This window comes from Cariama cristata, unplaced genomic scaffold (genome assembly GCF_000690535.1).
Source record: "Cariama cristata isolate BGI_N322 unplaced genomic scaffold, ASM69053v1 scaffold36414, whole genome shotgun sequence".
In the NCBI taxonomy this organism is placed as follows: Eukaryota; Metazoa; Chordata; class Aves; order Cariamiformes; family Cariamidae; genus Cariama; species Cariama cristata.
The window spans coordinates 1-10,355 of record NW_009614176.1 but is presented as its reverse complement, the minus strand read 5'-3'; the positions used below and the strand labels follow the sequence as shown (position 1 = coordinate 10,355).

At 43.3% G+C, this 10,355-nt stretch overlaps 1 protein-coding gene across 1 annotated transcript; it reads right to left on the bottom strand.

Annotated features, from left to right (window-relative positions):
• Nucleotides 1–852: 852 nt before the first annotated feature.
• On the bottom strand, nucleotides 853–10,323 carry PTGER4 (prostaglandin E receptor 4 (subtype EP4)). Its single transcript, XM_009699309.1, has 2 exons — nucleotides 9,405–10,323; nucleotides 853–1,446 (listed from the first exon to the last, which is right to left on the bottom strand). The coding sequence occupies exons 1-2, from the start codon at nucleotides 10,233–10,235 to the stop codon at nucleotides 853–855; spliced, it is 1,425 nt and encodes a 474-aa protein (XP_009697611.1). The 5' UTR covers nucleotides 10,236–10,323.
• Between the last annotated feature and the right edge of the window lie 32 nt (nucleotides 10,324–10,355).

The following is a 10,355-nucleotide window of genomic DNA, read 5'->3' as shown; positions in this document are numbered from 1 at the left end:
CAGAGAAACATTCTCAGCACATAAATAAAATCTGGCTTTTTAGTATGTACATATACTGAAAAGGAATATTCTTAACTGAAAGGACGTATTTTCTTTTTCTCTCTTACTAGCGCACATATACCCATTTCACTCAGAAAGTGCTTATTTATTCTCAGCTAGAGAATTACTTCATCAGCTGTGAATCTAGCATGGACAAAAAAAATCTAAACCAAGAACTAGCAGGAAATACTAGGGGAAGAGAAGGCTGGCAATCATTTCTATATACCTCGTATTAATAAAAAACCTTCTCATAGAGAAGAATACACTTTTAAATATTTTCAATCCTGATATATATACAACGGTAAAAATTCACATTTTCATGCTTTAGTGAGACACTTTAAAATCCTACCCCAGGCAGCTCTCAGAGTAGCTGTGTCCAGGTCCTAGCAGCTGCCTCACATTCAGCTCTAGTACCAGAAACTTAAACTCTTGATAGCTGAGCAACCATGGGGAGAGAAAACACAGTTCTACCAGATTTGGAAAGGGAAACAAAGAAAAAAGAAAGCGATGGGCATTTCTATTTCCAGAGGCCCAGTAGCTCTCCTGTGTCCCAGAACAAGACAAGGCAGTTCATGTTTCCAGTCCCATCGGACCTGCCTTGTACCATTTCTGATGGCAGGGCCCAAGTGCAATGTCTGTTCCACACAGTCCTCAGTAGTCTAAGAGAAATGTACCCATCACACAGCAAGAGAAAAATAGCCCTTTGGAGCACAGCTGAACCCCTCCCCTCGAATAGGCAGAACACCTATCTATTGCACCAGTTTTTCCAATGTACCAGGAAGTATCCCCAGGGTTGATGCCTTTCACGGCTATCTATATGCACTTTTCTGATAAATTCAATGTCTCTGTGGGAAAGGTGACCTGGAGAGGGCTGCCCTTGGATGTAGAGCTGGCCCTGCCACCGGACCTGATTTCATTCACCAGGAAGACGCTTTCAGTGTCCTGTCCCTGTGAAGAGTCCGAGGTCTCCGAGCTACGCAGTGTCCTTACTGATGTGGTGTCGGACTGCGCCAAGCTGGCACTGGGGCCTGGAAGCAGCACGCGACCCCCGATGCTGCTTTCGCTTAACTCTGGAGGATAGAGCAGCGTTTGTGAGGTGCTGCTGATCTCCCTCAGCTCACGGGAGATGAAGGAGGGTGACTGACTTGACATGGCGGAGGAGGTCCTGCGGCCATCCACGCAGTTGAAATTGCCTCCTGAGTGCTGCCTCCGAGCTCCTCCAATGCGGCAGAAGAGGCATTTGATCTTCTCGATGGCTTTGCTGAGCACAGTCTTGCGGAGGAGGATGTAGACCCATGGGTCCAAAATGGGGTTCACTGAGGCAATGCGGATGGCTTGCAGGTCAGGATTTTGCGTCACATCCCTCACGGATTCCGGCTGGTACAGCTGGTTCACAAAGACACGGACCTACCCAAGGAGATGGGGGAAGAGAAAGACACAGTTCAAAATTACATCAGGAAATCAAAGCTTTCATTTCAAAGCAGAGATCTAGATTTGCTTCTGCAAGCTACGACAAGAGAAGAGGCTGGCAAAGGCAGGCATCTCAGATTTGCAGCTGTGAGTTTATTTTTTGAAATAGCAAAAAGATCAGAGAGATGAAATCTACTGTAAATTGGCCTTCTTTGTTACAGGTAGGAAAGAAAGGGCCCTTTCTCTCTCTCCTTCCCCTCATAATTAAGCCTTGAACCTCCAACTTTTGGCTGATGTTCTTAAAAATTCCTTTTTCCTGATAGAACTCAGGAGCAAAGATGTAGACCTGTATCCTGCTTCCTTGATGTACCTTGAGTCCTATGGCACCTGCAAAGAGATAGCGGACTGAGGAGACCTGGACGATCAGTTCTTCTAGCAGAGGTCTAATAGTTGTTTGTTTAGAAACAAACTGAAACACAGAATATAAACCAAGCACACTAGACTCTGGAAACACATCCATAGCTGTCGATTCCCAAGTTTAGAAATGCATTTTGCTGACACCTGTCCTTACTGGAATTGTTTGTATACCCTCAACTGTTTGCTTGCTGCAGCACGGTTTAGAAAAACAGAAATAAGAAAGGTCCCCCAGCTAGGAGATTTTTAAGAGGTCAAGATGATGGGATGATTGCAGCACTGTACTGGAGTGCTCTGCTCTCCTACATGAGCCAGCATTTTGGTTCTACTTACAAAAGCATAAAAATACTGATGAAATGCACAAGAACTTAAGATGTTGAAGCTGTTGCATGAAGTGACTATTTAATTAGCAACTTTAGTTTATCATGCACAAAATTTAAGACTAAACGATCCTGTCTTCTACACAGAAATGTCTTCTTCAGCTTCTTCCTTTGAATTCAAGAAAAAACGCCAGCAACCCAGTCCCTCTCCTGGTTTAGAAGCCACATTTGTAAATGCTACTGGGAGTAAGGCACAGTCCAATTCTTTGATATCAATTGTTATCTTTCCAGTGTCACTAAGGGCGATGACATCATATGAGTTTGTTATGTTGATCAGTCTCAAATAGCTGTCCTCCATTTTAACAAGACCTACGCGGCATCCATTTACAGGAAGGCCTAGGAAAGCCACTGAAAAGAACTGATAATGGAAGATGCTTTTTTCTTCAGATTCCTTAAAGTAAGTAAAAATAAATCCCTTAATTATCTTCTTATCTGATACAGTAAAAATCTAGTAGCAAAATTATGAGTTTTTTCAAATCTCGTTCTTGCCTCCTGAAATGAATCGGCTCGACTCTTGCCTAGCTAGGAGGCTACAGACAGTCGGCAGACAAGCATTTAAATAAACAGCCCTCTTAAGTCCTTTTTATTAGAAGTTCTGCATGTGAAGCCATCCAAGTCTGGTGAAAGCTTTCACAATATTATTTGGAGAAATTTTCCTGCAGCAGGGCAATGTGGTGGCATTCGGCTTGTCAGAATTCAGAGACTGACTGTGCTGCAAAGCTATCAATGAAGCAAGTGTGTAAAAATCATGCAGTCTCTCTTCAGAAGTTCTATGCATATAGTCTCTCTTAAACTGACTGTCAAACCAACAATTGCCGGTATTTTCTTTCTCAGTACTGTTCTCTAGGTTTATGGGTAACAAAACCTGCCCACGGAATTCAAAACATGGGAAAATCTTGAATTTATACAGCAATATAATGATCCGAGTTTTAACTCACTTGCCTAATGATTTCTAACACTTCAGATGTCTTTTTAACAACTAATTTATTGACCTTATTTTTCTGTTAAGCCAAACGTGCAATTCGGGTACTTCAAAAAGTATTCCTATGCATATTGAACTTATTTCTATGGGCTTTTCTTTTATTAAGCTTTACTTGCTTCAGAATTTTTTCATTATTTATTTTATGTCAGCCCCCTCTCTGATGTCCATCACTACACGATTCCAGGTGCCACGGGCTGAGAGAAGACCACCCCCACCAGAGGCCGGAAATTTTAAATACCTACGTCTTGGCTGGCATGTATCAATGACCCCTTAAAAATGCCCAGAACTAAAACCCCTTGCCCTTTGGTGGTGGTGGGGCGCAGGGAACCCACCGCCCCCCCGCGAGGGGAGGCGGTCACCCTTCCGGAGCGCGCCGCTAGGTGGCACGGATGTCCCGCCATCACCCAGCGCCGCCCCGCCAGCAGCTCGGCCACCGGCCCTGCGCCCTGCGCCGCTCGCCGCATCCCGCAGGAGGATGGGGACTGGAAACGGGCAACCACGGTTTAACTCTGCAGGTGGGGAGAAATTTCGTGACTCGATTTATCAGCTTGTGCAAGTAAAGCTGCTATTAGTGACGCTGGCACTGAACCTGAAAGGCAGCAGTCGGGATTCCCGAACCTGGAAGGCTGACAAGTAAGTTGGTGCGACCTTGTCTGACATCGGCTAAAATTTGTTCTTGAAATACCTACTTGACCATTTGGGTGAGATTTCTTTTTTCCCCCTCCAAAATGATAAGAAGTCAAATGTATAAATATACAAAGGTCAAATATATAAATACACAAACGTCAAATTTCTCCAGGGGATTTAACCTGCGCCTCAACGACGTTTCTTTCCAAATGCTCCTTTTCTTTTTATGTACTGAGACTTCCTTATGCAGGAGGATACACCCTGAAGGGGTGTAAATGATAGTCTATGTATTTGACCAGTTGATCATTCGACAGGTAGGTGCCCTGAGAGCCAGGAGTTCAAAGGATAGTATTGAGGGAGTGGAGGCCTTTTAGCAGCTCGCACAACTAAACGCAGTCATTACTGGGAAGATTAGAGGTGTGACAGGGAGAGGTATTTGCTGATAAATTCATCCAGATCACAGAACCAGAAGGCACACTTTGAAGACAGATGAAGAAGTACACAGTCCAACTTTGGAGACCTGACTTTTTTTTTTTTTTTTTTTTAAACTTGGAGCTATAGTTACACATCAGTGATTTAATAGTGGGATTGTTCTTTTGATAAGCAGCATGTGAAATTGAGGTACCTACTTCACCTTTCTCTGTCTACCTCGCAGACTTTATGGAAAGATAAAAATGTCTTTAAGTGCTGTCTCTGGCTGAAAAAGGACAATCACTAATTGCACATTGCAGCTTGCTTTGTGTTCTCTCTGTATGCTTTATTTCCTTTTGACAGTTAGGCGGCATGTATAGGTGAAAGATTCATAACGTCGACCTATTTACTGAAAACTGTGGACTGTACAAAACTCTTTCTACTTCCTAGAAAGGTCCCATGTCTTTTATTAGAAGCCTCCCAGAATGCCAAATGCATTTATCAATTCAGACCTATTGCTGGGATTACATCTTAATCACAATAAAGTAAAAAATTAATCGGTGTTGGAATGTCAGTTTTATAATTTCTTTAAACACTAGTGAGACAGCATTTACGAACGTATGATCTACAAGAACAGCAAGAGATGTATCCTGTTTCAGCTACAAGTCTTCCGCTGCAGGAGGTAGCATGATAAAGCGTATTGCCTTGCATCTTCTAAGTAAGTGCCTAGTAAGTGGAATCCACTACTCAATTAGCTAATCTGGTGCTTAAATTTGTGCAACTTGAAATCCTAATTAAAGAAAGAAGCAAACTAGAACAATTCAAATCTGAAAAGAATAAGTTTTCCATGTTAGCTTTGTAGCTGTAGAATTCAGACAACGTATCTTAAAAGTACTAGCAGTTTGTTTCCAATTGTGTTAAGAAGGATGTAGCTCCAAGGTATGCTGAGTTTATGCTCAAGTGATAGGTACTTGTAGGATCAGAGTCCTGTGTGCTGTTTGCTCCTTTTCCTTTTTACTAACTACAGATGCATATCATGATTTCTAATCCTATGAAGTACTGTACGTAACTTGTACAGTTCCAATCACACTGGTAAATGTCTTCATAGCTTCTAGATGCCCTAAAATCTCCCCACATACTGATAGGATAAATTAAAAAACCTACGGTAGTTAGCAGGAACAAGTTTTTCAGCTCTACAAGCCAATAACCTTTGCTCTTCAAGGGCTTGGTGTGTGCTCGGAATCTACTCCATTGCTCAAAAATCATGTCTGCCACCTTGCTGTTGACTGCGGACAGTCCCTGATACTTAAAGAAAAAAGTTGAAACCAGCCAAGCCAAAAGAAAACCCACACTTTTAGATCAATTAAACATTAAGTTAGAAACTCCTGATTATTTCATGCAATCTACCAGATGTACACCCTGAAACATTGTAGTTTATTTTCCACTTCACCATAATTTAACAATGTTCAGCAGTCAGGGTCAGAAAAAGATCATGCACTTCAAAATCTTAAGAGTATGTGACAGGCTGCTGGAGTGAATTAGAGACTTTGAGTAGTGTATTTACTCTTGAAAGAGGTTATGGTTTGGGTTTTGCTGTTGTGGGGGTTTTTTTGGGTTTTTTTTGGGTTTTTTTTGTTTTTTTTTTTTTTTAAGGCCGGATAATAATTTCTACTCTGTTCTTGCCAAAATCCCTCCTAATATGACTTATTCCCTACTTTTAACCCCATCCAATTCCGTTTTCTAAAAACTCACAGTATTTTAAAAGAAAACTAGTGTGGAGTGCAGACAAGAGTCAGCACACAATTTATGTATTTTCCTTATTTCATTTTTAAACTACTGTCAGATTCTTCTTCATGTCCTTCACATCACTTTCTGCATGTTGAGAACACATCACATTATATAAAAAGTTTCCTTTCACTAACGTTTTTTATTCAACTTTTCTTTCCTTGATAAATTTGGTCACCCTTCAGTTCTGTCAAGTTCATTCAGCATTTTGCACAATCTCCCATAATTTTGTTATAGCACTTGTTTTCACTGTAAAATTTTGCTGATTTTATGAATAAATCCTTAAGACATTAAACAACCCTACTTGTAAACCTAGTGATGGAGCATCTCATTATTAAAAACGGTTGTTCTCTGTGACTCAGCTTGCTGTTCTTTAACCACTTTTTAAATCAAGACAAGCTTTTGCTTATTATTTCAGGGCTATTTAATATTTTAAGACTTGAAATTTTTTTTCAAACCCTAATAAATGTAGCCTGCTGGACTGCCTCTGTCTGCTATTTTATTATGTTGTGAAAGCGTTCATTCTAAAATGTTGGAAGCTTATGTCTCTCTTTCAGAAGTTGCCTTGCTTTGACTTATGTGATGGTTTATTCAGCTGAAATCATCAGTAGGAAGTCAGCTCATCAGAAAACTTCAGTCATAAAGCACCCTCTGAGCCTGCTTTGTGTATCTGAATCATGCCACCACCTCCACCATACCACTTGCATATTCTTGATGACTGCCAAGCTGTCCTGCTACAGATTGGCCTTTGGCTTGGTGAGGAATCCCTAAAACTCCTCTGGGTCATGAAAATGTATGTCTATATTAGTGATTTACCTCTCTCTGCTAGTAGCTCTTTCTAGGGATTTACAGCATAAAGGTGTCACTTCTCTGGGTTTATCTCTCGGTTCTTAACCTCAGTCTGTATGCAACCAGAGGGCTTAAGATAGCAGCATACACTGCAGTACATCATGGCACAAAGAAGCCTATATGGCTATAGCTTATTCCCGCAGGGGACAGGAAAATGACTTATAAAAGCTACGTAACAGTAAAGAAATTTAACCACACTGGACACTGTGATGATGTGTATATATGTGGTGGTTTGGGTTTTTTTGTTTTGGGTTTTTTTGTTTGTTTGTTTGTTTTTCCCAAAGAACGTTTCCTTTTTTTCTTAGTCATCCATCTCAGTGAAATGACAGTCTCTTACCTCATTTTAGATCTAGAAAAGATGTGCTGCTTTAGCAGGGACAAGCTAACTTATGTGAACACACCGAAGGTAACACTGTGCCTTTTTAAGTAGTGAAATCAAGGTCTGAGAGAGCTACACGACTTCAACACCTGCACTTTCACATACCTTCTGCTATGTGCAAGTTTTGCACTAGCTACTGTTTAAATAATAAACATTTTGCCCCACCCAGAATCATTAATTTTAACGGTCAGCAATCCAGTTCCCTTTTCGGTAAGCCCTCCCTCTTGATTATTTTTCCCTTTTTTTGTTTTTTAATATTTTGTAAAAGACTACTGCCTAGGTCCAAATGGATATAAACAATTTCAGTTTCCATTTTGCGTTCAGACTTCTCAGCCTTCCTCTAGCTGCTTCTCCAAAGGATAAGGTTTGGCTTTTTTCTGAAACAGCTGAAGTCCACCAGCTGATAGCCTGTATCACATTACGACACTCCATTTAATTCCCAGAACCCATTCTCTGCCTTTACCAGCATCTTTTTTGAAAATGCATGATTGCTCTTTTGTGAAGTAGCTGTTTTAATACTAGATGAATCAAATTAAGTACTGTCAACCCACAGTACTGTCAGGGTTTGGGCCACTCCATGACCTGATGCTTCCCAGTGCAGCAAGTCGGCTTACCCCCTTAGTTTCTGGAGCTGGACTGCAGAGCCGGTTGTGCGTGGTTCCTCTGCCCAACGCATGTGACCCTCCCGGGGACACCCTGCGCCCAGCTCAGACAGCACCTCTTGACTTCCTTCAGATGTCGAGCAATGAACACACGGCACTGCGCTCGGCCATGCGACGGTGCAACGCCAAGCGACAATGCCGAAGGACAGGAGATGGCCTCTGGCGAGAGCCAGGGTACTGGTTCTCCAGCACAGCCACACTTCACTGGCTGCTGTTTATGTTAGTTATGTGGCAAAACTCGCCCAACCCTTGCGATTACAGCTCCTTTGAAGCCGGGGGACGGACTCGCTGACATCTCAAGTCCTGTTCACATGTACTTCTCTAAAATTCCTTACCACAGTATACACTATTTGTTTCACATCCCCAGCTGGCCAGCTGTATTTCACACACATTATAGCCCCTCCATGACAGAAGGATCACCCTATCAACAATAAACCCCCTTAAAACAATCCTTCTAAAAACACTTTCTGTCTGACAACCGCTGCTTGCCTCCCTATGCTGTGCTTTGGAAGGTGGTGAATAAGGCAAGCCAGCTATTTGTTTAATGTCTCTGAGCCAGAGGAGGAGAGAAATTTGCTTTATTATGGTGGGTGGCAAGCAAGAACGGAGCCTCCAGCTGGTGTTTTGTTTTGCCCCCCCCCCCCCTTTTTTTTTTCCTTCCTTGGAGATAAGGTGGAGGAATAGAAATAAGTAGATCCTGCACGTTCAATCTAATGAGATTAATTGTACCAGCTGTTTCAGAAAATTAGCAAATGATTAGTGGTAATGTTGTTTGACACTTTGGTATGATCTCTAGGTTTATGTGGGCCAGATTCCTCCAACTCTCATTTAACTGAGCATTATATCAACAGGTGGTTCCACCGAGTTTACTCCTACCACAGCGGGGAGCTGCTGGAGGGATGTCTGTGTGGGATCTACCCCAGAGATGGCGGGTGAATCCCTCAGGAGGGGAAGCTTGGCTCAGGTTTTGGGTGTGAAGCACTCTGCATGTTGCTGGTGTCAAGTGAACAGAGCTCTGTCCTGCCTCTGCACCTGAAGGATTGCTGTACCTTTCAGCAACCGTGTACACATTTTAAAAACAAAATAAACATCCAGAAATGCAGGCTAGACCCAAACATCACTCATCACAAATTAATTTTGGCAGTGAACTTTAAAATGCATTTAGCTCTCAGTAAGATTTTTGCTGTGTGGATTCCAGTGAACAGTGGAAAAACTATTGAGAATTTTTGGCGCTGTATTTTAACCAATCAAAGGAGCCCAGGACTTGGGATAAGTGTGTTTCTTTTCTTGCAAGTATAAATCAACACAACTTTCTCTCACCATGCATGTATTATAACAGCCTTCCAGTTATTATAACAGTTTGCAGCCCCAGCTAAATAGGAGTCTGTCCTACAAGCACAGACTAGGAGAAAAAACTCAGGGGTGCGGGTGATGGAAAAGAAGAAGGGTTGCACAACGTTACTCACCACCAGAGGAATGGAGCAGATGACCACCACCAGGGAAGTGGCAATGAGCAGAATAACCATCTGGATCTCTGCTCCAGCCATCCGACGGAAGCTCCGGCGTCTGCGAAAGTCAGATAAACGGCTGGAGGTGGTGTCTGTCCCCAAGGACGTGCGTCGCATGAACTGGCGGTGCATGCGAATGAGTGCCACGCACACCAGGATGTTGCAGATGACGGTGACCATGATTAGGAAGGAGCTGAAGCCGGCATACATGTAGGAATATGCTGCATGGGTGGCCTCCTTTGCTCGCCAGTCTATGAAACACCAAGTGTAAGGGTACTGCAAGGTAGATTTGCCGAGCCCCATACTGGGGAGAGCACAGAACAGCACGTTGGAAGCATAGATGGCAAAGAGCGTGAGCCCTGCCAGCTTCTTGTCTACATAATGGTTGTAGAAATAGGCATGATTGATGGCCAGGTACCTTTCTATAGACATGGCACAGATAATGCTGAGGCCAGACAGTCCAAAGAAGAGGAGGATGAAGGAGCTGTACTCACACAGCGCCGGTCCTCCTGGCCAGCGGTTCTGCAGGTAAGTGGCAATAGTGACTGGACTCACCAGGCAGGTCCCCAAGAGATCGGTGACCGCCAGCCCGCAGACTAGCGTGTAGAAAGTGGTCTCCTTCTGCTCCTTCCTGGACTTGCAGAGCACCACGATGGCTATGAGGTTGCCCACCACACCGAAGATGAACATGACGGTGGGGATGGTGGGGGGCTTCCCACCCTCGGCCCCGCTGGCAGTCCCGTTGGCGGAGCCATTTGCAGGTGGCATGATGGTGGGGTTGAAGGACATGATGCCCACGCTGCCGCTGGGGAGCTGAGCGAAGGCAAGAGCAGGTCCGAAAAGGAAAGGCAGAGTAAGGGAGGGAAGGGCGTAGCCTAGCGTGAAAACAAATATCCAAATGAAGGAGAA

What these genes read in the sequence shown, in the direction of transcription:
- PTGER4 (XM_009699309.1), bottom strand. Translation starts at nt 10,235, where the DNA reads ATGTCCTTCAACCCCACCATCATGCCACCTGCAAATGGCTCCGCCAAC. An exon ending in TCTGCTCCATTCCTCTGGTG is followed by an intron (nt 1,447 to 9,404) that starts GTGAGTAACGTT and finishes CTCCTTGGGTAG; the next exon opens with GTCCGTGTCTTTGTGAACCA.